The sequence below is a fragment of the Pseudocercospora fijiensis genome (genome assembly GCF_000340215.1).
Source record: "Pseudocercospora fijiensis CIRAD86 unplaced genomic scaffold MYCFIscaffold_9, whole genome shotgun sequence".
In the NCBI taxonomy this organism is placed as follows: domain Eukaryota; kingdom Fungi; phylum Ascomycota; class Dothideomycetes; order Mycosphaerellales; family Mycosphaerellaceae; genus Pseudocercospora; species Pseudocercospora fijiensis.
Genome location: NW_006921540.1, coordinates 554,897 through 582,535, shown reverse-complemented (window position 1 = coordinate 582,535; position 27,639 = coordinate 554,897). Strand labels below are relative to the sequence as shown.

General features: G+C 51.6%; 12 protein-coding genes across 12 annotated transcripts; 5 read left to right on the top strand and 7 right to left on the bottom strand.

Annotated features, from left to right (window-relative positions):
* Positions 1 to 178: 178 nt before the first annotated feature.
* MYCFIDRAFT_80737 (uncharacterized protein) lies at positions 179 to 2,646 on the top strand (the record flags this gene model as incomplete). Its single annotated transcript, XM_007932523.1, has 5 exons — positions 179 to 1,403; positions 1,650 to 1,723; positions 1,991 to 2,042; positions 2,113 to 2,177; positions 2,488 to 2,646. 5 exons carry the CDS (start codon positions 179 to 181, stop codon positions 2,644 to 2,646), a joined length of 1,575 nt encoding a protein of 524 aa, XP_007930714.1.
* A 117-nt stretch (positions 2,647 to 2,763) lies between these two features.
* MYCFIDRAFT_36929 (uncharacterized protein) lies at positions 2,764 to 4,585 on the top strand (the record flags this gene model as incomplete). Its single annotated transcript, XM_007932320.1, has 2 exons — positions 2,764 to 3,709; positions 3,852 to 4,585. The coding sequence occupies 2 exons, from the start codon at positions 2,764 to 2,766 to the stop codon at positions 4,583 to 4,585; spliced, it is 1,680 nt and encodes a 559-aa protein (XP_007930511.1).
* A 113-nt stretch (positions 4,586 to 4,698) lies between these two features.
* MYCFIDRAFT_199547 (uncharacterized protein) lies at positions 4,699 to 6,273 on the bottom strand (the record flags this gene model as incomplete). Its single annotated transcript, XM_007932522.1, has 1 exon — positions 4,699 to 6,273. One exon carries the CDS (start codon positions 6,271 to 6,273, stop codon positions 4,699 to 4,701), a length of 1,575 nt encoding a protein of 524 aa, XP_007930713.1.
* Positions 6,274 to 7,433: 1,160 nt separating this feature from the next.
* MYCFIDRAFT_37148 (uncharacterized protein) lies at positions 7,434 to 7,985 on the bottom strand (the record flags this gene model as incomplete). The annotated part of the gene is made up of 1 exon (XM_007932332.1): positions 7,434 to 7,985. The coding sequence occupies one exon, from the start codon at positions 7,983 to 7,985 to the stop codon at positions 7,434 to 7,436; it is 552 nt and encodes a 183-aa protein (XP_007930523.1).
* A 228-nt stretch (positions 7,986 to 8,213) lies between these two features.
* Positions 8,214 to 9,498, top strand: MYCFIDRAFT_178463 (uncharacterized protein; the record flags this gene model as incomplete). The annotated part of the gene is made up of 7 exons (XM_007932521.1): positions 8,214 to 8,290; positions 8,313 to 8,586; positions 8,635 to 8,704; positions 8,736 to 8,782; positions 8,811 to 9,059; positions 9,094 to 9,242; positions 9,279 to 9,498. The coding sequence occupies 7 exons, from the start codon at positions 8,214 to 8,216 to the stop codon at positions 9,496 to 9,498; spliced, it is 1,086 nt and encodes a 361-aa protein (XP_007930712.1).
* A 2,216-nt stretch (positions 9,499 to 11,714) lies between these two features.
* MYCFIDRAFT_36742 (uncharacterized protein) lies at positions 11,715 to 12,794 on the bottom strand (the record flags this gene model as incomplete). Its single annotated transcript, XM_007932303.1, has 1 exon — positions 11,715 to 12,794. The coding sequence occupies one exon, from the start codon at positions 12,792 to 12,794 to the stop codon at positions 11,715 to 11,717; it is 1,080 nt and encodes a 359-aa protein (XP_007930494.1).
* A 1,070-nt stretch (positions 12,795 to 13,864) lies between these two features.
* On the bottom strand, positions 13,865 to 15,722 carry MYCFIDRAFT_199544 (uncharacterized protein; the record flags this gene model as incomplete). Its single annotated transcript, XM_007932520.1, has 3 exons — positions 13,865 to 14,857; positions 14,921 to 15,629; positions 15,691 to 15,722. The coding sequence occupies 3 exons, from the start codon at positions 15,720 to 15,722 to the stop codon at positions 13,865 to 13,867; spliced, it is 1,734 nt and encodes a 577-aa protein (XP_007930711.1).
* A 484-nt stretch (positions 15,723 to 16,206) lies between these two features.
* Positions 16,207 to 18,052, bottom strand: MYCFIDRAFT_144664 (glycoside hydrolase family 92 protein; the record flags this gene model as incomplete). Its single annotated transcript, XM_007932519.1, has 3 exons — positions 16,207 to 16,274; positions 16,368 to 16,781; positions 16,843 to 18,052. 3 exons carry the CDS (start codon positions 18,050 to 18,052, stop codon positions 16,207 to 16,209), a joined length of 1,692 nt encoding a protein of 563 aa, XP_007930710.1.
* A 3,325-nt stretch (positions 18,053 to 21,377) lies between these two features.
* On the top strand, positions 21,378 to 21,759 carry MYCFIDRAFT_22987 (uncharacterized protein; the record flags this gene model as incomplete). The annotated part of the gene is made up of 2 exons (XM_007932286.1): positions 21,378 to 21,662; positions 21,697 to 21,759. Coding segments are annotated over 2 exons (348 nt in total), but the record flags the coding sequence as incomplete, so codon positions are not given.
* A 340-nt stretch (positions 21,760 to 22,099) lies between these two features.
* Positions 22,100 to 22,681, bottom strand: MYCFIDRAFT_111322 (uncharacterized protein; the record flags this gene model as incomplete). Its single annotated transcript, XM_007932518.1, has 1 exon — positions 22,100 to 22,681. A coding segment is annotated over one exon (582 nt), but the record flags the coding sequence as incomplete, so codon positions are not given.
* Positions 22,682 to 23,192: 511 nt separating this feature from the next.
* On the top strand, positions 23,193 to 24,873 carry MYCFIDRAFT_199541 (uncharacterized protein; the record flags this gene model as incomplete). The annotated part of the gene is made up of 2 exons (XM_007932516.1): positions 23,193 to 23,278; positions 23,355 to 24,873. 2 exons carry the CDS (start codon positions 23,193 to 23,195, stop codon positions 24,871 to 24,873), a joined length of 1,605 nt encoding a protein of 534 aa, XP_007930707.1.
* Positions 24,874 to 25,777: 904 nt separating this feature from the next.
* On the bottom strand, positions 25,778 to 27,595 carry MYCFIDRAFT_80730 (uncharacterized protein; the record flags this gene model as incomplete). The annotated part of the gene is made up of 1 exon (XM_007932515.1): positions 25,778 to 27,595. The coding sequence occupies one exon, from the start codon at positions 27,593 to 27,595 to the stop codon at positions 25,778 to 25,780; it is 1,818 nt and encodes a 605-aa protein (XP_007930706.1).
* Positions 27,596 to 27,639: the final 44 nt, after the last annotated feature.

The following is a 27,639-nucleotide window of genomic DNA, read 5'->3' as shown; positions in this document are numbered from 1 at the left end:
GGCAGGGACTTGTGCGATGGAGCTGCCTGGAACATGTCGGACTCTTTGCCTACAGTTCTTTCATTGGGGCTGATGGACAAGCTCAAAGCAAACATCACTGCCTGCCGCTAGCTTATTTATACCACGATTGGGCTGTGATTCGTCGACTTTACAGAACAGCAGCAACTTGGCATTCAAGATGACTACTGCGAACGCAACTGCACCAGTTCCGCCAGCAACTCATTTCAACGCAACTCTGGTCTTCAAAGCTCCAGGACTTTACCAGCTTGGTCCGCACTTCCAACCCTTGCAACACTCTTTGCCGCTCGACGACACCATTGACAATGTCCTATCTTGGGTGAAAAGAGAAATTGTCCAGCGTTTGCAGCAAGAACCTGCTTTTCTGAAAGGCCGCCACCAAGGACTGATTGCCAGCTTGGGTGAAGAAGGTCTCTCTCCTCCTGGGTTTATCTTTTCACACGTACCGGTGACCAGGTCTCCTATCGTCTCTTTTGCAACATCGGTCAGCGCAACATTGAATGGGAAAAAGTGTGGCGAAATCGACTTGGATCATGAACACGCGAAACGATTCATTGCACTTCAGGATCTCTGCCTCGATTCACAGCAGCTTCAGAACATGTCTATCGAGATCAGAGCCACTCTCCGCATAGCTCCGAAACCAGTTACCGTCCCCGCTGTCACAGATGACAACATGCTGCATGACCTGGTGCATTCGCGCCGACAGTCTGCCCATTATATCAGAGTCGGTACTGTGCAGGACAATCGTGCTTCAAAGATTGGATTGCAGCCGACCACCGCGGGAAATGCAGCGCCACACCATAATGCGATCCTTGCACAGTTCGACCCATTCAATGACAGGTCATGGACTGGAAAATTCCACATGCTCCCAGTCTGGACCTATGATAACTTTCCCTGGGGCCTGGCTGACAGCGATGCTAGCCAGGACTGGTCCTACGAGACCGTGAAAGAGTATGTAAAGACAAATCTTTGGGGCCAATTCGATCATCAAGAGCCTCAACGCAGACGACGGATCGAACGCGAACGTGCCCGTCAAATCAATCTGACTGCTGTGGCGCGGAATGCTGAAGCAAGAAGACTTACCAGAATTCCTCCTGAACGACCGCAGTTGACATTCAATCGGCTGGGCCTGGCCCAATTTGGAAACGACTCTGGTGTTGGAATTCCAGCTGCTGCCGAAGTTCACGCCATCATCCACTTTGTGTATCACTACCAAGGCCACGATGCCGAGGATGATTGCTTTCCACGGAACATGCAGGTCCGTATCGCAGGCAATATGACGGTCGACGGTCTGGAGAACACGGCATTCGCTCAAGGCGGCACCGCTCGTGAAGACGAAGATCAGATTCTCAAGAAGTACCAAGGTGTGGAGCCTCGTCCGCCTTGTGAGTGGTGGGTCATGCCAAGGGTTGGAAACGGTAAAACGCTGTACAAGGTCGATGATACGACTTTGCAGGTGGCGAGCTACATTCGAAATGCTGCGAGCTTGGCAGCCAACTCGCAGACCGTTCTTTACATGGAGTGCCACATTTGGGACCCAGAGACTTCGGCTTTGGCGGGATTGGGATGATGAAGGAGGGAGGCTTGCATAATTGATACCTCCAACATCGGAATATCATGCAATTATGTAGCATCTCAAGAGCAAGGCGGAAAGTCTAAGCATATGGCGACTACCTTCGCATCACTTCATGTTGCTAGCACAGAGGTCAGTATGCCCTAGAATATCTCGCTGGGACTTTTTGACAACAGAAACTCCGATTACAAGACCCATCTCTGCATCTCAGTGTCGCAATCGAAAGAGCCAAAGAGACATTAGTTTCGAGTAAACCTCTCCTAGAATTGCACTGTGAGTGTATGGTCTGTGTTTACTTATCACGTGCGTAATGCCTGAGGCTGCAACTGCTACACTCCATCTCTATCTTCCGGACTTGGTGAAGATAGTCCTTCTTCCGAACACATCACTTACATCAAGTATTGCAAGCTTCTCGCATCGAGATATTCCGTAGCCTGCTTTCCGCCATCAAGTACGTTTTCGGGGACGCTGAGGCATTCCACCGATGGTGCATTGCTACTTAGCATAGACCTCTTCTGTAGCGAGTGCAGAAGGACATGTGCTTAATCTGAGCCGGTCGTTCGGCTTCTGCGGACTCTCCGCGATGGTGCGTCTATTGAGCTCAGAAACTCCAACTCTCCTTCGTACCATAGTTGATGGTCATGATCAGCAAGGAATGCAGTCGACATGCCGCTAGACAGTCGGACAGCTCCTCGTGGGTCCTGATATATACATCGGATACGTTTCTTCTGCAGGGTCGTAGGGCATCACAGGCTTTCTTAGACTTCCGGCATCCTCAGCTCGAACAATGACGGGTGCCGGCTCCATACCGGTCTTGGACTCTTGGCGTTCATCAACGCCGCGGCCTTGACCTAGGTCATCGAATAGCGGCTACAAAGCTTGTCTTCACTCTGCAGGGCGCACACATGAGGTGGATATCGTTGCCATTGGACATGAGTGTGGAGGCTCTGCAATGGCAAGCATGGCATGACGACAGACTGTCACTTCTTCAGCACTACATTGCTGCTCGCGTGGCAGAACGTGACAACCGCGCTTCTTGGCTGGAATGGCGTTGATGTAAGGGATCATCATATCATTTATTATGGCTGACTGCTCTCCAGCTTACGGCTGGCTTGTCTAACTTTCCATTCGTGCCATATTCCAGCATCTTTCCTCCCAAAGCAACGAACAAGATGGAAAAGACAAAAGCACCACACTCCTCGCGATCCTCCCAAACCCTCCAAAACGAACCACCAGCAGCACCACCCTCCCTCCCCACCGACAAAATCTTCAACGACACCTCCAAAGTCCCCTTCCTCACAACCCGAACCTTCCTCATGACAATCCTCGTCTCCATGGGCGGAATCTGCTTCGGCTACGACACAGGCCAAATCTCCGGCTTCCTCCAAATGGACGACTTCCGCTACCAATTCGCCGACAACCGCTCAACGCTCGAACTCTCACCCACCCGCACAGGTCTCATCGTCGCCATGCTGTCCATCGGAACCCTTTTCGGCGCCCTAATCGCAGGCCCCATCGCCAACAACCGCCGCCTCGGCAGGAAATATTCAATTTGTCTCTGGTGTGTCGTGTTCATCGCGGGGAACTGTTTCCAGATCGCAGCGCAATATCCGTATTGGTGGATTATGATGCTGGGACGGATAATATCCGGGTTTGCGATCGGGGGGCTTTCGGTCATGGTGCCGGCTTATCAGGGTGAATCTGCGCCTACGCATTTGAGAGGGGCGATTGTGTGTTGCTATCAGCTGTTTATCACGATTGGGATCTTGATCGCGTACTTGATCAATTTCGGGACGGAGACGATTGAGGGTTCGGCTTCGTGGAGGGTACCGGTTGGGATATCGTATTTCTGGGCGCTGGTTTTGGGGTTTGGGATTTTGTTTTTTCCGGAGACGCCGAGACATGAGTTTCGACATGGGGATGTGGATTCTGCGGGGGAGAGTATTGCGAAGTTTTATGGGGTTTCCTCGAGGCATCGGGTTGTGAAGAAGCAGTTGGAGGAGATGAGGGAGAAGTTGAGGATCGAACAAGAAGGTGGTGAACATTCGATTTGGGAGGTTTTCACTGGACCCAGGATGTTTTATCGCACGGTTCTTGGGATGACGATTCAAATGCTGCGTAAGTTCAATCTAGGGAGTGTATGGCCAGGACGTCTCTTTCAGCAGAAGGTCTAGTGTCTCGGATGCAGGAGACCACTCTAGATGGGCCATACACTCTTTCTACGACGAAGAAGATTAACGCTAACTTCCTGATTCTACAGAACAAATGACAGGCGCAAACTTCTTCTTCTACTACGGAACAACAATCTTCTCCGCCGTCGGCCTCAACAACCCCTTCATAACCCAAATCATCCTCGGAGCCGTCAACGTCATCACAACCTTCCCAGGTCTATACATGGTCGAAAAATACGGCCGTCGAAAATGTCTCACTCTCGGAGCAGCCTGGATGTTCATGTGCTACCTGGTCTTCGCATCACTAGGGTACTTCGCCCTCGAAGACGAAAATGGAAATAACAGGCAATCGATCGGATACGTGATGATAGTTTTCGCGTGCCTTTTCATAGCCGCGTTCGCGAGCACGTGGGGTCCAATGGCGTGGGCGGTGACGAGCGAGATCTATCCGTCGCGATATCGCAGTACTTGTATCGCTTTCTGCGCTGCGTCGAACTGGGCTTTTAATTTTTTCATCGGGTTCGCGACGCCGTTTATCGAGGCCGATATTGGGTTCTCATATGGGTACTTGTTCGCTGCGTTCAATTTTCTGGCTGTTCTGGTCGTGTTCTTTTTCTTACCGGAGACGTCTGGTAGGTCTTTGGAGGAGATTGATACTATGTTCCTACTGGAGGTTAAACCTTGGAAATCGAGCAAATGGGTGGCTCCAGAAGGCGAGAATCTGGGGACGGCAGATCAGCGCAGACTCTCGGAAGGAGAGACAAAAGACGAGGCTGGAGAGAGTGCTGGTATCCAGCAGGAGAATATTCGAGAAGTGAGATAGAGTAGATCCTGCCATCCACTCGAGGCAGCACAACCCATCGAGAAGTTTCCGAATCATTCCACTTTATCCCGCTTCCACGCCCAGCAATGCAAGGGCCGGTCAGTCCGTACATCCTACTTATCCCGTACCGCCCGCGCGACAGCATCATTGCCTCCAACCGATGCGATCGCCAAATGTCCAACCTCACTCGCCGGCTCAACATCACCAAATCTAATCTTCGCATTCCTCAACAGTCTCGACCGATGGATGTCATCAACCCGAGAGTCGGAAATCGGACCATCGACGTATGGATTGTCTCTGATCACCGTGGTCCAGTTGAGCATGAGTTCTGGAGTCGTAAGCTTAAAGCGCAAGACAATCCCAGCGATGCAGGCCACTACAAGCAGTAGCGACGCCAGAAGAAGCGCCGCTAGCCAGCCGGCGTTGCATTTAATCACTTTGAAAGTATGAACTGACTGTGCAGTCGTGTTTGCTCGCTCGGAATTGTAGAGAGACTGCCAAGTACGGGCGACACCCGTCCCATTATTGTTTAGATTCGTCGCTTCTCCATCGAAGCCGTAAGCCACGGCGTATGGTCCGGCACAAATTGTCCAGAAAGCATTCATCAATTGCGCGAACCTTGTGGCGAAGACTTTGTGGTCGAGGTGAGTGAGTGATTGGTGCATGTTTGGAGATGCTGGGGCGTCTGGCTCCATGAGATAGCCTTCGAGAGGTGTACTCGTACCACTTCTGTTAATCACGACGGTGGCGAGAAAATAGTGAAAGTAGTAGCGCCACCAGATACAGGAGCCTACAGGACCATCGAGCCATGTCCAGGCACGGCTCGGATGCGGAAGAGTCGAGTTGCGAATTCTAGTTGCTGCACAGTTCGATCCAGTACATTTGATATCAACTTCCACGTAGGTCATCCGGGCTGTGCAAAGCGCCGAAACACGACCGTCGTCGTCAAAGCTATTCCATGCAAGGTAGCGTGGTGGTAGTGCCGGATTGTCCGGATCTCCACGACAGGTGGTGGAATTGGTGAGTACAGTGCCTCCCATTCCGGCTGAAGCTGCACTAACTCCGGTAAAGCCCTGTCCATAGTCGCCATTGCTCACATTTCCCCAGTGTTGAGGATATGTATTATTTGACAAGATAGGGCAATCCAAAACGAAATACGACGTTTCGAGAGTGAATGTGCTCTCACTGGTGCTAGGAAATTGTGACACAGGGAGACCGATGAGCGAAGAGTAAGTAACATTCTCGGAGGGGACGTCGAGCCATTTGTGATGCAGTAGTGCATCCTCGCTGTTGCTTAATGCCTCGAGCTGCGGCACTTTGACATTACTCCACGTGTCGACGGGCGATGCTTTGGTCTGCTCGGGCCCAAGAAGTGCCGCGTTGAAGAGGCCGTTGATCATGGTCTGCATCTGTCCAAGATCCCCGGTGACGAAGCCATCGAACGACTTGTTCGTAGACATATAGCTAGTCTCGCTCGTGCTGCTGATCGAAGAGGTTCCAATCGATACAACCCTTAATGAGGCTTGTCCTCCCAGTGGTGACAGGGCCCAAGTAACAATGAGCGCTAGGCCGACGAAGCTTGGCAGGCGAAGTGCTGCTTGGTACAGGACAGTTCCTGCTACGCTTGTGCTGCCGGCAAGCAGATTCAGTGTGCCGAGTCGTGAGCCTCTTTCAAGCAATTTGAGCATGATGACATGGAGTGATCGACTCAGTGCCGAAGCGAACAGGATTGGAAAGATGGTAGGTCCCTGGGCATAGTTAGCGGCTATGGCAATGTCTCCATTTAGCCACCCACAAGCTTTGCAGCATTCATCAAAGTATTCGCCATACTCGCGTTCTTCTCCACGGGTGCATCGCGAAATTGCAGTACTAGAAGCCCGAAAATGAAGAATGCCGCAGCGCAAAGAGCTAGTATAACATCGAGGAAAGTCGTGAGTAAGAGGTAACAATAGTTGCGATGCAGCTTCTTCGACCCATCATATAGTTCTACACTTGGATGCTCCGTAGTGATGCCTTTTTCTTTTACTGCAGTTTGTGATTTGGATTGTCCTGCTATCTTGGACTGAGTGAGAGGCACTGTGGATCCTGAAATTGTTTCGTTGTGCGCACGCTCATCCACATTCCATAACTCCGGGAGCAAGGTACTGCTGCTCGAGTGCTTCCTTGAACTCTCGCTGCTAATGGGCTGCTGGGATGCAGATTGGCCACAGAATTCGATCGAAGATCCATCTCGACCGAGATATCGTGGACAAAGATTTCGCCGTGGCAGCGGTGGTGGCAGCTAGTCTAGCCTACACATCTCTTGAAGCACTCGAGGTGGCGATGAATGTAGGTACACTGCTTTGAGGATCATCACTGCGCACAAAGTCAACCCTGCAGAACTGAGGATAAGCTTGCAGCTTGTTTTTGTTAGAATACAGCTCTGACGAATTGTCATCGTCGCCGCCGACCTAGAGGTGCAAGGCTTGGTATTTTTAGATCTGGTTGCATGTACATTACATACCACGCGCAAGCTTGAGCAAGGTATCGAAGGACCTGCCGAGGCGGGGCCAAAATGCAGAGCTGACAACGATAGAACTACTGCTCCAGCTTATGTTCAGATGACGGTGCAGATCACGTTGGAACTGCGTAGAGCATTTGTGGTCCACAGAATCGAGCAGCTTATAGTCTGACTGGGCGCAGGTGAAGCCTGCATTCTGCCGAACAAAGCGATCTTCCGCGATGCAGGTTCTCGGCTGTCAGAGTCTGTTATAGGGCAGCTCGTCAATCAGTCTCCGCCAGCCTACGCAAGGCAGTGTTTCTCAGCAGCCGGCCATCGTACTCGATGCCTTTGCCAGGCGGTATTGCTTCACCGTTCCCGATCGCGAGCTTCACTGATGTTCGGCGTGCGCTCGGCAAGGAACTTGCCCTTAGGATTGATTCCGCCGGGCCTTATATTGTACACTCGCAGAGATGGTTCCTGCTCCTGCAGCTTTGAAAGCTCACGTTCGGCTCGGCCCTTGACTCTGGCAAACAATTGTCCAGTCTCTTTCTCGGCATTCGCTCCTTCGCCAGACATGTAGACAAAGTTGAAGTGCGCTCCGAGGCTGGCGAACGCTCGGGCAGCAGCAAGCGGATAGTCCAGGGTGAGTTCCGTGTAGTCCTGCTCAGACATGCCGATACTGCTCTTGCCTTGCGCCCAAATACATCCTATAGCGTCTTTGAGTTGAGCAAGAACTTCGGGCGAGTAGATCTTGAAGTCCTTGTGTATAATGACGTGTGCTTTGGGTTGATCGTTCGCAAGCTTGACTGGGCGTCGAGATAGGATGGAAATCTTCGATATAGCGGGCGAGGTGAGAGCGTAGGATAGGATGCCGGCGCCTGCTATGCCTGTAGCGCCGGTGAGAATGATATGTGCCATTACGAGTGGAAGAGGCTCTGGAATCTGAACGTTCAGTAGGATGGCAGTGGAAGGAGACACGGGGTGAAGTGGATGTACTCAAACCTCGACGGCCCAAAGATATAAGTCCTCTATTCAGCACGGACCGATCACTCTGCGCCCCGTGAAACATGATGATGAGCAACTAATGGTATTGTCGTCCGTCAGGACGATCAAGATGGCTTACTAAGTGTCTATATAGCTAGTGCCATGATGCCATCGTGTGCAGTGCATGGTCAGGGGTCTGCACACCTCGCTTGCCCTCGAGCTTCACTTCTCTTTCGCATGTGACTCTTTCTAGAGTAATAGATCTGTCCCCGGGCTCTCGTCCTTGTGGTCCGACATTCCCAATTCGACGCCTTCCATTGACAACATGACGAGATCACGAACATCTCCCCGAGCTGCTAAGCTGTCCTCTAGATCTCTGACATGGAAGGCTGTCGCAGAAAACGGTCTTCCAACGATTCGCACCTATGGGATTAGCCTTCTCAGAGCACAGGTGTCCTTATGTCACCGCCAGGCGAAGAACGCCAGTCCATGGCCTGGGTGCTGTATTTTCCGCGCCAGAATCACTACACGGCTTGTTTCTAGTTCACAGAATCGTCGAACAAGATGAATGGCTGCCTTGTAGCGCAGGCATGCACGGATGCTACGTGGCAAAAAGCTGACCAAAGCTGACTGTCGTTCTTTGCCAATGAATGGTACTGCCGCCCAAAGCAAGCCATCGACGAGCCGCAGAACAGAGAAATCCGCTTACCACAACCTTTCACTTTTTTTTCGTGGCACTCTCAAGCATATTGCGGAAAGAGACCTGTTCCTAACAATCCTGAATTGAAGCCTCTCGCGCCGTGTGAGAGAGTCTTCGACTCCTGTTCAGAAGACATGCCGCTCAAGGCCCCGACGAAGCTTGTCCTGAAAGAAGTGCATCCGCAAGTCCAAGGCCTTGCGCTTCGAATGTACGATGGCTGTTCGATGGAAGAGAGAAGGATCCTGCGAAGGCAACTGCTCACGCTACATCGAGAATTTCTGGATGCTGAGATAGGATCGTCGAAGGTTGTGGATCCTCTGCTTGCGCATTTCATTGTGAAAGCGAGGAAGATTTATGATAAGCAGCATGGTCGGAGCTACTGTCATTGAGCGAGAGGCCTCACCATCCAATGAAGCTTTTTGGACTTTGGACACTTTTACAGCTTCCTTACATATGCTTGGCTTAGAGACATGCAACCTTTGGGGACTTTTGTGCAAACGCAGAAGTCTCGATTGAATCAAGGCGAGGCGCTTCCAAAAGACCAAGAAATTGAAATGTACAGGAAACAAGCCATTCGACTCCATTCACGCCTCAAATGCAAGTGCAGGGGCGCACCCTTCTGGAGTGAACCTCCAGTCTACGCCTGAGGATAGCTTCAGAGACAATTGCAACTTGAGAGCGCGAGAAAGAGCTCCAAGTTACCTACAAAGCTCTGGTCTCGACATCTGCTTCCCGGCGATAGGATGAGTACTCCGAGGAAGCCGCGCCCTGCATGAGCCATGGATTCATGTCGTGCTTTGCTGCAAGCATCGCTTGCATCTCTATCATGCACAGATCTATCTACACAGCGGCCTTGGAGATAAACAGATTTGAACCTCACATCCACGACGACCATCAATGATCCAAGCAACGGAAACCTTCGTCACCAAAGTCAAGCTTACTTATTCAACCCAAATCGATACAGTATCGAACATCCTGCGTGGTTGTACCTTTGTTCGGCAAGCAGCATCCGACATCCATCACTCTCATTTACCATTTCCATGAAAAAAACCAACCAATCCAACCAACCAATAAATTCCATCATTCGCATTCGGCGGGGTCAAACAAAGGATATCTTGAAGATCTCACGAGCCAACCCCACCCAAGAATTTTTTCAGATCTTCTTGCAGCAAAAGTTTGACATCGAAGGATTTTGAACTTCGAAGATCCAAATATTTATTGGTTTGCCCTAACGTGGCGTTTGTGGCTATTGATGTATCTCTACTTCGATACATGATGGCCGGGGCTCGGGCCGAGGTCGTTATATATGGTTGTCAACGGCTTGAGGATGCGATGAAAGCTGTGAGATGGCTCGGTGTTGCGTAGAGCAAAGTCTGAAGCGCAACGGATCGAGCGTGCTGTTTATGGAATTTGGGATCGGATGGGTTCCGGGAGTGGGGAGAAGAATGCAGAGGCGATTAGTGAAGTAGTTGTCCATCCAAGATCGTGACTGTTTGATTTTATTGTTGGGGGCACGTTTTTTGGAGTGCAGAAAATGAATGTTTCCAAAGCACTTCGTAGATAAAGAAAGCATGATTGCGATGGGATTATTGGTTGCACAAACAAAATGCTACAGGTACATCAAGTGGAGAGGGCAGAAGCTCGAGGCTGAAGTCAGTGTGATCCGTAAAAGTTCTCGTTCTCGTGGAGACTGCGGATTGAAAATTCGTGCCAATTTTCGACCTGACTCCTTCCCCATCACTCATGATCCCGCGTTCCAGACCCACCCACACTGACATGCTCCTCTTCAAGATCTTCCAAGCCAGCAGCAGCATGAATCGCCGCCAATTTATTCTTCTCACAACATCTCGAAAAAGCAGCATCATATTTCGCCGGCGGGAACTTTCGAAAGACAACGCTGAAACTCTGAAGCTGCTTCCTACTCTGTGCCCGTCTCGGAGCCGAGATCAATGAACGACGCTCAGACATAGTCTTGTTACCCAGAATCTCTACGGTGTCGAGGCTGGTCCAGTCTGCAAAGGATGCCAAGCTTCCCGGCACGAATCTCACGCTTCTGCAGCAGCCGGATACGCGGTAAGCGTTGGAGAGATCGATTTGAAGGAAGCGTAACGACTTGCATGCTCCAAGAGCGCATTTGAAAACTTGGGCCAGTTCGTTGCTGAAGCCGTATGCCGAATGTCGGTCAAGGATTCCACCAGCGTGCACTAATGGATCTTCGGCGTGAAGATTCCGTGGGTCTACCGAAATGCTTTACGATCTCATGTGTTGCCGTGCCAGGTGGAAAAGCGCAATCCCTGGTGGCGGTGATGGACGCGATTGATCGGCGGAGACTATCTTGCCGCCCAGCAGATGATTGTAGCCGTTCAGGTCATGGTTAAGAACCAGGTGATTCTTGAGAAACAGCAGCAGGCGGTCGTCAGAGTCGGGTGCTCGACGGTAGCGTTGTGGCTTCTTGCAAAGATGGAGTTCGCAAGGAGCGACGAGGTATTCGTAGACAGACAGCATTACGCAGCTCGCGCGGGAGGTCGAGAAAGCGGAAAGGGGGCGCCGCATGAACAATCAGTATACTCATAGGACGCGAGTAGCCTCCGAGTCGCTGCCTCTGAATTTTATGCTGCGGAGAGTGTCGATTTCGGCTTGCAAGCGCGCAATTGTTTCGAGGCGACTAGCGATGTCGCGGTCCACCTGAGCGCTGTCCATGTCTTCAAGAGGTCGTAACGTTTCGTTATGAGTGAGTTCAGTCCGAGGGCGTTTTGAGGTAAGGCGCAGGACTCGGCGAATATGAAAGATTTCAAGTTCGCATACAGGCACATGTGCGCCCAGGATTGAGAGCACGGACCACAAGTGAACAGCGCTGCATCACATGCGATAGCGGCCGAGTTTACCTGAAGGATTTACAGCCCGCGAGACACTTGTATGCTCGTTGGTTTCCAAGAAGTGAAGCGCCGTTCTGATACGCACCTCTACACTTGAATCGTAGAATCTCTCATCGTCCCGACCTGTGTATCTCCCACAGGACTACCCAAGTTCTCGTGTTTAGCCTGCACGTCTTGACTATCGTGGAGAGGTTGATGTCTCTCCCAGAACTTGTCGAGTTTCATTCCTTTGCCAGTCGCAATACCGTAAAAGTTGAACGGATCGATAATGGTGATAAGAAGTGGTCGTTTGTCTGCTTTGCCGAAGCCAGGCCCAAGACGCTCTGTCTTACCGTCATCTGGATCCAGAAACACTTTGCTACTGCCAGGAAGGAATCTGCCAGGGTGAAATATCGAAAGCAAGATAACGAAGAGTGTGATGTTTGCAATCTCGAAAAGCCAGAGGAACCATTCGTTTCGGGAGACGGGACCACAGTATGGATCATCACGGTTTGGATCGCAAGATGCCGCCTCAAAGCCTTCGATGGTTCGTACGATGCAGCGCACCAGAATCATGCCGGAAGTGATGTATAGGATGTAGCAAACAGTCCGTACGGGGCTCGGGAAGCTCTTCGCCTTTCGACACCGATATTCGACGGTTGCGACTAGGGACATGAACAGTGCCTCGATAAAACACTGTAGTATGAGTGCAGATTTGAGCAAGCTGTGACCAGTTCTGTACTGAGCTTCCGTCCTACCATCTCCCACGCTATTGGCCGCACCATTGGCCGTCAAGGCCTCGACAACCGCGCTGAGGAGGATGAAAGTGCTGTATACTCTGCCAGGATGAATGGGCGTGTGATACGGTAGGTAGGCGAGCAATCGACCCAGGATAAAGTATTCTGCAGCGGCGTACAGTGGAGGGCCCATGAGTACGAGGACGTATTGAGCAATGAAGATGTTGACGCTCTGCACGTTGAACACCGAAATGCTCCGACAGACGAAACCAGCAATCCAGACCGAAGATGCCCATGTCATGACGCCGCCGAACTTCTTCCATTTATACCGGAAGAATGATTGATAGACTTGGAGACATGCGAGGCAGGTTAGGAGGATTGCGAAGGCTATCGGAGCTGGCTTGTTTGGGTCATAGGGATACAAAGACCAGGTGTCCGGATTATCGGCCATCGTTGATGTCTTGGTAATATAGATGCGTTGAGTGCGATCAGTGTATGCTGTCCAGCCGTTGTTGTTTTCGTGTGTTTGTCCCAGATATCGATTGGGTGGTTGACGGCGACGCACACGAGGGCTCAGGACTTCTTCTTAAACATGCGGTATTTCACGGGTTTGATACGCGAATGCGATTGAGGCGATGTCCAAAGCCACTGCCTGAGGCTTGCATGTCCAGGGCTGAGCTGTCGGGCGTAGAGACGTCTTTGATCCAAAGGTTGCGATTGGCTGAGCCGTACACTCTTCGCCTAAACAAAGGCCGTGACCATTCTGTCCTCCCCTTCATTGTGCTTCCGCTCTGCGCAACGACGGTGCGCTTCCGGGGCCCTCTCAAGCCTTGGCCATTATTCTGCATGCCTCTCCGCGCTCGCTCTCTCTCTCGCTGCTGCAAGCCAAGGCAGCAACTTTCTCGCAAACGGCATAGGTTCTCGTAGAGACTCTTCAATTTCCACCACTATGCCCAGCTACGCATGGATGATATGCCAGACGGAGAGAACGATCCGTCCATATCACGGCATATCTGTGCCGCAGTTTGTTGATGCCTGTTTTTACATCCAAACCGGCCCACATGTGGACTTATTGCCTCAAGACTCATCCACAGAGACACAACGACATCCGGAGAAGCAAGATCGGGTGTTCATTGTGCCTGGAATGCCAGGCCGACGACACCGCCGCGTCTTCTGGATGGAGAGGTCCAGGCTCCGAAATCCTGAGAATCGCTTCATAAGTCGTCTCGCACTCATTCAACCCATGAGTAGGCATCATTTTCCTCACCAGTAGGCATCAGGACGTCGACGTTCGTGTCGTAGGGTCTCGCGTAGGTGCATGATGTGGAAGCGAAAAGGAGAAAATGGAGTTTGAGGTCTGACGATGCCAAAGAGTTTTTGCCAAGCATGTCTCAGCAGCTCAGACCCCGACCTGACTACATATTTACATGACAGTATGTAGCTCACTTGCGTCTGCAACGCCTCGTCAAGTGTAGCATATATCCCATCACTACTGCGCCTTGAAATCACGCCCGCCCTCCTTCAACCTCCCCCTATCTCCTTCTCCCTCTCAACCCCCTCCCTCTTAACCCCCTCCCTCTTAACCCCCTCCCTCTTAACCCCCTCCCTCTTAACCCCCTCCCTCTTAACCCCCTCCCTCTTAACCCCCTCCCTCCTCCTCCCAGCCTGCTCCTCAACCCTCCTATTCTCCCGAAAAACCGCCTCCCTAGCCCCCACCCAAACCTTGCGCCCCCCTCCCTCAAAAACCCGAAAAATCGCCGGACTCGCGAACCCACATAAACACAAATCATAAAACTCCCGATCCCCCCACCAAAACCCCCAACTCGTTTTATTGATCCACCTCTCCACCCACCCAAAATGCTCCCGAATCCCTAGCCCCGCGGTGCGATCCAACCACGCCACGTGATCGGAAAAGGGGACGAGGGCTGGGTAGAAAGATTCCGAGGGTGGAGAAGAAGCAGAGTATTTGCGGAGGGTGCGTTGGCGCCATTGGAGGAAATTGCGGTGCCAGGTTTGCATTTCCGGAAGGGGAGGGAGATGGGAAAAGCGGCCTTTCCAGATTTGGGAGATGGCCATGGAGAGGAGTTCGAATTGGCAGAAGCCGGGGTATGTGACGGCCGCTTGGCCGAGGAAAGCGAGGGAGTTTCGGATCTTTGCGTCGGGGTGGAGAGGGAAGGTGTTACGGTATAGGTATGGGGGATCTCCGAGTTTGGGGTAGGGGTTTAGGGATTTGGGGGAGAAGAGGAGGGGGATGGAGAAGTTGTAGCCGGTGCAGAAGATGATGGTGTCGATGTTGGAGAGGGTGCGGCCGGAGGTGAGTTCGAGGGTGGTAGGGCCGGTGATGCGGTCTATGGAGGCGACGGGCTCGCAGGCGCCGGAGGAGAGGTGGGGGTAGAGTTCGGTGGAGATTAGGGGGGAGGAGACTGCGATTGAAGGGGCGGGCGAGAGGCCCCAAGATTCGGGGATGTTTGGGTAAGCTTTTTTTGAAACTCTGCCGAGGAGAGTGTCGATGATCTAGACATATTCAATATGATTAGCTGTAATTCGGGGTTGAGAAATGTCGATGGACTCCAATACCCAGTAGTATGCCGCAGGCCAGATGGCAGACAGGTAAACACTGAAAATTGCAAACCACAGCGGCGGCATCTTATCATAGATCGCACCATCATCATCAAATCGAGGCACAAAAACCACTCCCGATCTGTGCGAGATGAAAACTTTCGAAGCCTTCCCAGCCAAACTACACGCAACGTCCGACGCCGAAGCATGCAAACCAACAATCACCACATTCCGTCCCGCATACTTCGCCGGCTCGTGGAATTTGGTCCCATGAATCACCGTTCCAGAAAACTTCTCAATCCCTTCGAGCTTGGGCTGTTTAGGCTTTGCAAAAGGTCCCGTCGCGACGGCGACCTTGTCGAAATGCCGCGTCTGAGATTTCCCATCTTTGTCCGCCATGTCCAAAGCCCAAAGATCTTGCTCTCGCCGGACGGCAAGAACCTTGGCGCCGAGTTTGATGTGTGGCCAGAGATGGAAATGATCACAATAGTCGTTCCAGTATCTATATAATTGCGGAGCGGTCGGGAAGTCGTCCATATCGTCAGGCATGGGGAAGTCTGTCGCAGCTGCTCGATACTTGCTGGTATTGAAAATTGTGTTCTCGCCGGTCGAAAGCGCGTCGTCGGTGGAGTACTTCCATAGCCCGCCGACCCAGTCGCGACTTTCGTAGAGGGTGGCATCGAAACCATCCTCGCGGAAGTTCTTTAGAGCCATGAGGCCGCACGGGCTGGAAAGGCTGTTAGTGAAGTCTGTATGAGAGGATGGAGGATGGGATGATGAAAACGCACCCTCCGCCGACGACTGCGGCGCTTGTTGCCATGTCGAAACGATCAATGAAGGTTTAACTTTTGCAACATAGACAAACTAGAAGTATTCGCGGCTTTCATGTGTCGAGGGGAAGAAAGTAAGCCTCGTCATTCCAAGAGGACAAAGGATGCAGCTTTTCCGCCGCAAAACGCACAGACCCTACTCTAGGTATTGTCTTACCCACAGTCAGCTGAAAGGAATCGTTGCGTGTTCAGCTTGATGCGGTGGAACCAAACAATAGCTGAGTTCAGCTCGGGTTCGCTCTCAATTTTTCAAGCATCGTCACCTCATGATATTGAAAGTATTATTAATTCGTCGCACCGCTCGTGAGATGGATCCACGTCTTTCGTAAGTAATCCGGTGGTATACAGTATGCCACTGGGTGCCGCAAAGAATTCGTTTCCGATCCTGTTCCTGGGGTTGAAATGTTACTGGAGCGAATACTTTGTTTGCTTCACATGGCTGCGTCTGTGACAAAGCAAAAACGATTCTACTCCCTACATATACGGCCACGGCGAAAGACTCGGAGGTCGCTCCCCAAAATCCCACTTCTTCGGCTCTTCGCCTAAAAAATCACACACACTCTCGTCAGCAAATCTTTCTACATGAGGATGGGGATGTTCGCATCACGAAAAGAAAAGAAAAAAAAACAACATACCCATAACAAAAGTAAGATTCCCCCCAGCACCCATCTCAAAATGCGTGATCCAACTCCGATCCAATTCCCGAGAATTCCACAAAACCTTTTGCGGATACCAGCTCTTGTCCGACAAGTTCTCGGCTCTGATCCATAGCCAAGTAGCCTGGGCCGTGCCTGGGAAAAGTCTGATTTTCAGGGATGAGAATCGGGGGGCTCCGAGAAGGTAGATGGGTTGTGCGGCGACGGGATATAAGCCGATCAGGTTGAAAATGAGCCAGCTGGGTAGGGCTCCGGCGTCGATGTTTCCGGGATAGCCGTTTTTCTCTGCCGAATAGAAGTCGTCGACGATAGCACGGCTTTGGTTCACGGTTCTCCAGTGGTTTCCTTTGACGTAGTTGTACAGGAATGGGGTCATGAATGAGGGCTCGTTTCCTGCGTTCATCGTCAGGATTCTGGGTATGTTCACATTAATAATGCCAAAGTCCATGCTCACCAGGATTGAAGAGGGCACTTCCAGCATCGTTGTTTGCGCCAACACTCGTGCCAAACCCAGGCAGGAAACTGGCATCGAGTCTTTTCACAAAGGCTTCATCGCCGCCCATCAGCGTGATGATCTTTGCCATATCGTGCGGAGCAGCAGAGAAGGCTGTCTCCCAGACCTTGGCCTCGTATATATCATCGCTCCAACCACATCCACCACAAGTCAGCGGGTCGTAGTTAGTGAAGTTCCAGCTTCCATCGCTGTCTCGAGCACCTGGGAAACCGGTGAAGGTACCGACTCCTTGCAGAGTGGTGTTGGCAGTAGGATTCCATTGATTCTGCCACCAGTCTGCTCGATCACGGAATCGGGCAGCTTCCGGCGCATTGAGACCTTTAGCAAAGGAGTATATCGCAAAGTCGTTCTGCGAGTATTCCACACCTCGTGAGATACTCCTGGTATGGTTGCGAGTGATGTAATGCAAGGATAGATAGTCATCCAGAGCGCCCCGACCTTCTTTTGTAGCTCCATCAAAGGTTACTGAGTCCTCATTGTGGATGGGAAGATTGTCCGCATCATTCAGAACTGCTTTGAAAGCCTCGTGCCAGTCAACGATCCCACCAATTTCATTGCGGCCCCGCTGTCCGTTGGCAGCCTTCACACTCTTCACGTATGCATCGGCCAGAATCATATCTGCATGAGTGCCGCCCTGCACTCTGCCGTTCCAATTTGCAATACGACCAGCAGGCAAATATCCATCGTTTGTGAATATTGAGATCAGGCCGGAGAGCACGCGGGTGTACGTATTCGTGAAGAGCATGTGGTACAAGGGCGTCACTGTCCGATACGTGTCCCAGATTGTATAGTGATCGTCATAGTATGGATGGCGATCACTTGTCTTCCAATGGGGATTCTCGCCGGTCTTGTCTGTAGGTAGAAGGCCGGTCTGATACAACGCGGAATACAACATGAGCTTCAAGGTATCGTTGCGGCTTGTCTCATGTCCGTCATCGATGACCTCTATTGAACTGAGGATCTTGCTTTCCCACTCATTTTGCGCTTGTGCAACAGCATCTTCAAAAGTAACCGAGGAAACTTCCTTGGCCACGTTCTTACAAGCCTGGTCTGCGCTGATGTAGGAAATGCCAACGCGGCTTTCTATGACATGCTCTGCCGATGCATTGGCTCCGGTTCGCTTCCAGCTGAACAGCGCTCCAATGCCCATGCCGCTGCCATCATACGCTACCACATCACGATACGATCGAGGAATTGGTCTTTTAACGAAATCAGGAGCTTGCACTGGGGAGTAAGACCAGGTCAACGTGCCAGCACCAGGAATGGGATCGGCATTGTTGACAGACACATAATCGGCCGTCGGCTCCAGGTTCGACGATTGACTAAAGTTCCCACAGAAGAACAGCGTTTGACTTTGGGGTTGGCTCCATGCGCCAGTGTAAGTGGCGGATCCGAAGTAGGATGGAACGCCATTGGGACCAGAGCGAAGATGCAGATCTCCATGGCGGAACTTCTGTGAGTAAGCCTGAGTGCCGTATCCAGGCAAGACGTGAGTGAGATCAACCAGGACATGAACGTCATCTGATGCTGCGCCGCTCGAAATCTTCATGCCTTGAGTGGTGCTATCGCTGCTTGCAGAGTTGTTGCTCCTGCTGTCAGACATTTGCGGAAATGTGTATCGCAATATGCCGGAATGATTGCTGGCGGCCAGATCGATTTGGACGCCGTTCAATAGTTTCGTCTTGAAATGCCCGACATTTGCGACTTCTTCTTCAAAGGTCCTATTCTCCCAGTAAGTCTTGTTGTCTGCCAGATTTACATTGCTCAGATCGCCTGAAAGTGGCATCTGTGAGACCAGTCCATACGAAGGGACGCCTCCAGTGCCTGATACGTGCATCATAGATACAGCAGTAACGTTTCCCAAGGGCGAAAAGCCTGCATTGCAATCGACTGCTGTACCGTTTGGCACACCCAGGTAACTAGTATCAATTCCAACCTTAGCCATACCCCATGGCAGACTCGCGCCTTTGCAATGAGAGGGTTAGTGGATGCATTGTGATCAACCAGTCGCAGAGACTCAACGGCGGCGCCATACCTGGGAAGCTGTTTCCACCTGCAATAGCCGATCCAGGCGTAGCGCCCTCTGTACCGATCAATGGGTCAACATAGTCGGCCAGGCGAGAGCGGATGGCTCCAGCAAGGCATACATGCAACACGACGCAGACAAGGGAGCGAAAATAGGTTGGCTGCATTGTACCTGCATTGCGATTGATGACGGGAGTACCTGGGAGAGGACAAATTCTGTCTGTTTTGCTCCAGGGTCGCGATTTCACCGGCAATCGAAGCATTTAGGCTCATGTTCCATGATCCTTGTCCGTTCAGGCGTGGCCGGCGCAGAGCGGAAATGTATCCGAAATACAACAGCTTGGCAAATTGGCTGTTGCTCCAGTGATCTGCATCTGTCGGCCTAATAATGACTCGCGAGACTACGAGAACGAGGGACATCGACATATGAACAGATCATCGCCGCCCCTCCGACCATACTCATATCGAATTTGGTCACTTCCCACCCAATCTCAGGCGCATCTGGAGCGCTGAGCCTGGTTGCAAGGACCGCTTCACCTTTGAACTCGACAACCAAGTTGATCAAGCAAAGGTGTGGGATAACCAAGAAGGCTGAAAAGCCCGGGAAGGCACCACAGGCACTACAAGCACATCATTTCCAGCGAAGCAACAGCAACCTCGTAAGTTGCGCAGGTCTTGTGACCTCGACAATCTGTTGTTGGAGGAGCAGTTGTGCAGAGGTATCGTAGAAGTAGACAGGTCATGACGACAGAAAGGCCTTGTCGAACACCACCCGATCAAGATCATTGATTGTTCTCAGCAGGTCAGAATCGGAGACTCGGGATAATTTCGTGCACTACTCTCGTCTTCATGCCGAGTGAATCGATGCGAACACCATACCGGGTTGCAGTAATGCCACTTTGCGTCGCTATCAAGGGCGTCGGCCTGCGAGCGTTTGACATTCAGGCCATTCATCGCCCAACTAAAGTTCGCTGTCCAGTATAGTTCTCAGTTTACTGCGACAGGCCTCTGCACTCCGTCCGGGTAAGTGTGACGGTAGATGTCGAACTGGGGTACCAAGTTTCCGCAATCTCACAAGCTCATTCGTCTCTTGGAGAGTCCACGGATGACGCCTAGGTCGCGCCCGTTGTATTTTGAGGTGCGCAGCCCTGGCTCTGAGAGAACCCAGCGAGCGCGGAGGTATTGCAGCTTGAATCGTCCTCCAGGACGCGCCTTCGTTGTATAAGGATACTAGTGTCGTGTCTTCCTCCTCAGTGAAACCGATAAACGGCGTCGATCCAGATCGACGGCTAATAAGAAGACGAGACCATTTTGAGCTGACAGCATCACACGACCTGCCAAGTTCTTCGGCTATCGCTTCCGGATTCGTCCCAACTTCCTTCAGGCTCGCTAGCCTCTCCATCTCGCTCTCTGACCAACGTCTGGAGCTTGATCCTCGTGAGCGGACAGTCTTGTTCTCCATTTTTTGACGAGCATCTCGACAGTGGGAGAGCTGGGATTCTATGCTCGACCGACTACGCCCAAATTTGGTGGCCAAGTCCGATGTGTTCATGCCTTCGGCGTGAAGCGACATGAGTTGTTGACGATCTTCATCGCTCCATGGTCTCCACCACCGCGACTGACAGTCTTCTTTGGTCCTTGTCCATTCGTAGTATATTGCTTTTACCGGTCGACCAAGCGCTTTTGCAATGGGTCGTGCTCTGTAGCCTTCAGCCTTGAGTGCGTGAAGAGTATGCCGCTCTTCAGTGGTCCAGAGTCGTCTGCTTCGATTCGGCAATGTCGACTCTGGCGATTGCGGTGGTGCATTTTGCGTTGAGTCGCTGATACTGCGGTTGCGGTTGCGGTTGCGGTGCAGAAGACTAGCAGTCAAAGATGGAGGGAGAATCGATCGAGGTAGTGTCAGGCTTGGGAGCCTCGCTGCATGGTTGCGACTGAGATTCCATATGCTGATCGGCATGACCTTCGTATTCTCACATGTCATGCATGTCTCCAAGCCAGGTAAATAATAAGAGGAGAGGTTCAGGTTTGAGTTGACGCCCTGCATCGATGAAGCTCGGCCAAAGATCGGCTCCAGCTCCGGGCTCGATCTCTTGGCACGGACGAGAGATGTCTCGTCCGCAGACAAAGCACAAGGACTAACTTATGGAGCATCACCGACCAACACATCGAGCACTCCCACCGAAATCTTGTCCGAGAGCATGGCATACTCACCCGGCCGAGAGACGAAAGGATAAGTACAGCCTCTCTCCTACCTCCAGCATTCCTCCATTCCTCACAACACCTCTCGCTCTTCCCCCTCTCCAACAGCACCCTCTCCCCAGTGCAAATCGACATCACCTCCGACCCCTCCATCACCTCTGCCCGCGACACCATCACCTCCCGCCACGGCCGTCTGGACTGCCTCATAAACCACGCCGGCGCAAACTTCGACGTCGAGCACGTTTCCGGAGACCTCAGGCACCTCCTCCCTCTCAGAAACCGAACGCCACGATCCCCCCGCCTTCCAACCTCTCAATGCCTCGCCCGGAAAAGCTTGGCCTAAACCCCCCGGCCCGAATCCCGTGACGATGTATCGTAGCGTCAAGTGTGGTATGAACATGGCGTTTCGGGAGTGGGTTCGGATCTTGGGGAATGATGGGGTGAAGGTTTGGGCGGTGAGTTCGAGGTTTTTGGCGACGAATCTTGCGGGGATTGGGGCGGAGAAGTTGAAACTGATAGGGGCGATTGATCCGGCGGTTGGGGGGAGGGGGGGGGGGGGGAATTGTTAAGGATGTTGCGGAGGGGAAGAGGGATTCGGATGCTGGGAAGATTATTCGGAAGGATGAGATTCAGCCTTTTCAGGGGGTCCAGACAGGATGGGTTGGTAGAGTAGGCATTATGATACGGCGAAACTACAGCAGCGTTGAATTTACTTCCTTTTCGTCCGCTTTTTCTTCTTGCGCTTCTTTGATTTCGCCTGAGCTGGCTGGGCGGCGCTGGTTGATGAATCCTCCTCGCCATCCAGTAAATCAACCTCTTCCTCCTCATCCTCTTCTACCTCCGAATCACCATCAACCTCAGCCATCTCCTCCCTCCCACCCTTCCCCTTCTCTTCCCCACCACCCCTCCTCCTCACCCCAAACCGCCTCCGATTCTCCTCCTCAAAACCCCCCTTCTCCTTCCGAAACAACAACATCGCAGTCCTCGCATCCTCCACACTACTATGCTCACCAACCTGCACCTCAATCCCCAACTCCGTCCTGGCCAATTTTTTTAAAGCAGGAGCTTTCCCCTGACTCTCAACCCTAAACCTGCCATACCGACTCGTATCCCTCACATCCCGTTTCGGATGACTCAACATCAAAGCATTCAAATCATTCCGCAAAGCATGTCCCACCAAAATCCTGCCTTCCAGAATCTCGGCCACAGATTTCTGTACTTCGTTGAATGTCCGCGCGTAGGAGGGTTGAAGGTGGCGGGGTTTTATTCCGGAGACGTGGGTGCGGTAGTCGTGGATTTTTGTGTTTGGGGGAGGTTGCACGTAGGAGTCGTAGATCTGTTCGCCGTGGAAATTTACGAGCGAGGCGCGGGCGAGGATGTTGTCGAGATGCGGTGGGGGCCCGGTGCCGACCATTTCGCAATCTAGCGATATGTATTTTCCGATTTTCCGCGTGGGGTGTAGGCCTCCGTTGACGTCGTCGTCTTCGGAGACGCGCTTGGTTGGGACTGATGCTCCGTATGCTGCTGATATGTCTGCTGGCGCAATGTCGTGGTCTTTGATGAGAGTTTGGGTTCTCGAGGTGTTGCTTGCAGCTTCGGTTGCGGTGTTCGTGGAAAGATAGCCACCCATCTTACGCTTCTTGTCGCCGACTATTGCATTTGCTCCCGAAAGCCTCATTTTCTTGAATCCATTCGATGTGCTCCTGCTCTTCTTCGGTTCTTCTCTTTTGCGCTTTGTGCCACTGCCTGCACCTTCCGCCTTCTTCTCAGCCTTCAACTTCTCCTGCAGCTTCTTCCAATTGCTGCTCAGCTGTCCGGCGTCTGGTCGAGACATGGAGAGACGTCAACGCATATTGTTCTCACAGCACAGCATGAAGATTTCTTGAGGTTGATGAAGCTGGAACTTTTTTTACGCCACACATCTGTGGCGGAGCTGAGCTGTGGCGCCCCGTCGCATTCAGACCTCAGCGTCGCGACGACGAGGACGTCGAATTACTTCATCACCAAAACTACGCAGCATCTTCAAAACTTGCGAAACTTCCGACATCGTCTCAGCGGGCCTCACTATGGCGCGAGATGATGGCAAAAATGGCGCGAATGGCGCAGATGACGCCAAAGCAGAAAGAGGCATGGCGACGCTTTCGACGCTGAGGTACGATACGAAATTCATACCGCATACTCTGAAGAAGGTGTCTTTCATGCCGTTTACTGACTGTCATTTTGTATAGAATCGGCACGAAGGCTATGGTCGAAAAGGTACGTTGTTCGAGAGCGTTTTACAGCTTGCTTTCTAACACATTGCAGGATGGCGAGAAACGTAGGGCCGAAATTCTGTCCATGCAGACAAGAAAAGGCAGGCCGACCTTTTATGTTCACTACCAAGACTTCAACAAGCGTTTGGACGAGTGGGTGCCGGCAGAACGTCTCGATCTCACGCAAGACGTCGAATGGCCGGTGCCAGAGAAGCCCGACAACAAGTCCAAGCAAAAGCAGACTCAGTCGAAATCAGATTCGAAGAACACCAAGACGGGCTCCACAAAGGCTGGCCAGAAACGTTCAAGAAGCGGCACTACGACTCGAGAGGCCTCCGAAATCCCTGGCGATCTTGCCGGCAAACTAAGCAGACAAGTCTCGCAGAGTGGTGGCAAAGAGAATAGAGATCCCTCAGTGGCGGTGCTTGCTCCAGAATCTCTCGATGGCACGCCCGGGCCCGACGATGAGTCTGCGATGGACATTGTCGACGTGCAGGAAGCTGCAGCAGCCGCCAAAGCAGCCCCTGACAGCGTCCCATATTCTCGTGAAGAAGAAATCGAGAAGCTCAGAACTGGCGGCAGTATGACACAGAACCAGACCGAAATTAGCAGAGTCCGCAATCTGGAGCGTGTGCAAATGGGCGACAGCGAGATTGAGCCCTGGTACTTTTCGCCTTATCCCGCTGAATTCACGGACGTCGACATGGTTTACATCTGCGAATTCTGCCTATCATACTTTGGCTCGCAATTCCAATTCGGGCGGCATCGCAAAAAGTGTACGCTGCATCATCCCCCTGGCAATGAGATCTATCGCGATGAGAACGTGTCATTCTTCGAAATCGACGGCCGAAGACAACGGACGTGGTGTCGCAATCTGTGTTTGCTGTCAAAGCTTTTCCTCGACCACAAGACACTGTACTACGATGTCGACCCATTTCTCTTCTACTGCATGACCACTGCAGATGATCAGGGCCATCATCTCATCGGCTACTTCTCAAAAGAAAAGGAAAGCGCAGAGGGTTACAACGTCGCCTGTATCCTAACCCTCCCTCAATTCCAACGAAAAGGCTACGGCGGGCTTTTAATCCAGTTCTCGTACGAGCTAAGCAAGATCGAAGGCAAGCTCGGTTCTCCCGAAAAACCTCTGTCCGATCTCGGACTTTTGGGCTATCGCGCGTACTGGCAGGAAGTTATCGTCGAGCTGCTTCTGGAACGCGAGAGTGAAACCCCGGGATCCTCGGCTTTCATCTCGGTGGAAGATATCGGAGCTACGCTTGCCATGACCACTAACGATGTCTTGCATACTCTTCAGAACGCCAATATGCTGCGGTACAGCAATAAGAATCATGTCATCGTTCTGACGGAGGCGGCTCTTCGGCAGAGAGAGAAGAGGAAGGAGAAGGAGAAGATGAAGCCGCGCAGGTATATTGATCCTGAGAAGCTGATTTGGAAACCTCCTGTGTTCTCTGCGAGCGCGAGGACGTGGAATTGGTAGGGCCGGATTATTGCTTTTGGGGGATATTTTTTAGCGTGGTGTTGGACGGTAGGTAGAGGCAGGTATACCCACGGAATGAATCGAAATTTTTGTGTTTTGAGCCTTAGCCTTTCAGCATGCTTATATACTTCCATCCCTTATTACTCCCTACCAAACCAACGTTTGCTTGCTAAGAAGCCGAAATCTCAGAACTGTTTTGGCTGAAAAAAAATTCCAAATCTGCGATTCAAGGATATCGTTTCTTATCCAAGGCTGTTTCGAAGCGAGCGCTCGCTAACTACCGCACGTACCTTTTTTTTCCTTGACTCTCGACCTTGGTATGGCATGGCAATGAAGTTCTCGGGGATAATGATCACAGACAAGACAAAAGGGAGTGGGTTTCATGCTCGTGTCGAGGTATCTTCTCCTGGCTAATATAGCGTGTAGATATATCTATACGTTTTCCTGTAACAGCTAATAATAATTAGGAGATGAAATACCTGTTACCTCTTACCTCGAGCGGTTAAAGTAGAAGAAGAAGAAGCTACGAGAATATTTAAGAGAAGAGACTTGTGTTTATATTACCGCTGTTATATACGAGCTCTAGTCTTTACTCTGGACGATATATTACTAAAGAATTCGCCGCTACTTCTTGAAATGTATACGAGGGAATATTACTTAGGGAACACGAACATTCTAAAGAAAAAAGCAATTAATAATAGAACAGCTGCATTTTTAGGGGGGGTTTTTTTCTCTCTAAGTATGTATATCTATCCACCTTACCGAGCTTTTAAAATCAACAAAACACACCTAATTGATTCGCTACCGACTTGTCGACATGTAGTAACTCCCAACAATCCAAAACAGAAATTCGCGTCACTATACATACATGTACAACGGAACCCCCTTTCAAAATCGCTCTCAATCAATCAATCTGCTGCGTCGCCCGTCCACCACGAAGCCAGTCCATAGTACGACTCCTTCCAGAACCATACTCCACAGCATGTGAGGATTCAGCTTGATCCTCCACTCCTCCACTTCCCTCAACACCACCAGAATGTCCCTCAAAATTCGAAGGCCCAGCTTCAACATCAACATCCATTTCATCCTCCTCAACAACCTTCCCTTTCCCCTTCCCCCGCTTCCTCTTCTTCCCCTGCCCCTCCCCCTTCTCTTTCCCCTGCTCCATAATCCTCTTCTTCACCAAATTACAATCATTATTCGCCACCTTGCGTTTCTCGAAATTCTCCGGATGCCCCACAAACCCCTTGACGCCCCTCCCTTCCACAACATCCATCACCACCCTCTTATTCGTGCGTAACATCCCACAAATCTTCTCGACTCTCTCCTCGAAACTCAGTCGAGTGTTCTCGCTATACCCGGAAGAGTCTCCGGAGGTGCCGTAGAAAGGGTTCGAAGTCCCGGTGTGGAACGCCAAAGTTTCCGCGAAAAGCGCACGTAAGCGCGCGGTGATGTGTGCGGAGGAATAAGACTCTTCGAGCGTGGATTTTTGATTGTAGATGATTTGTTGGCGTTGCGGCCATGTGAGGTGTGGTTGATTGTGATGCCCGATCCCTCCGGGGACGAAGGTATTGATCGCGGTGAGGAAACGCTGGATGTATTCATCCTCGTTTTCTCGGATGTTTTCGAGTTCCAAGGGTGCTATTGGGGGACCTCGAGCGAGGATGGATTTGCAGATGAGTTGTTTGGCGAGTTCTTGATTGGGGATTTCGGGGTCGAGAGTGAATGTTACCGGGGTGGCGTTGTGGCGGAGGAATTTTTCGGCGCAGCGGTTGCAGCGGTCGGGTTGGATGGATTTTTTGAAGGGTTTGGTGCAGGCGACGCAGGGGATGGAGTCTTTGTAAACTATTGGGGAGGGGACTAGATGGCCTCTGCCTTTTTTGCGACTGGGCTGTGGGTCGGGGGAAAAGGTTGGTTCGGGGGAGAAGGCGGATTGTGAGCCTCGTGGATCCGGTATGTCAGGACTGGCAGATGTGTTCATGGGCGAATTTTGTTGGTTCTCATAGGCGAGGTACATATTGCGCTCGGGCATTTGTGTTGGAGGGTAGTATCCTAGCCTGGAGTTTGAGGGTTGGGCGCCAGGAAATACCGCTGGGGAGTTGAGCAGATTTATGCCTCCGTTGGATGCAGTGTGGTTCGAAATATCTGGATTGTGATGCGCGCTTCCAAGATCTGAGCTTGCATGCCGTGATCGATCTGCTAGATCAGATTCGACAGAGGATGTAAAATAGGGTGCTTGGCCAGATCTCGAGTCTTCGTAGATTGACTGCTGATGAGAAAAGGACGGAGTGTGCTGTCTGTACCCATTTGGTATCTGATCTGGAAACCAATTCGGGTGTTCTTCGTAACCCCCACTGGGAAGCCATTGGTTGTGTGCCGTGTCAGGTAAGGCATTGTCGGAGAAGCCATGTTCATGTGGTTGTTCATGCCGAGACAGAACTTGCGGCGCGATGGTCGTCGGTCGTGGTTCAAGCGGCGATGGTGTGTGCTGTTCTGTTGAGGGTCGCGCATCGTCCAGGCTGGTATCGAAGGTGTACCAACTTGGCTGCTGTTGATCCTGACTCTGGACAGCATCTCCGTTCTGGGGAATGCGATGCTCGCTATCGCCCTGAGTGTTGTCTAATCTCTGCTGATCTTCCTCAACAAAGGTCCACTCATTGTTAACCCAGGTAGACCAATCGATGTCATCCATAGTGTCTGCTGGAGCAAGGGTGTCGTCCATTGTGACCTTTGTAGAGAGAGATAGTTGTGCCAATTAAGCAATAC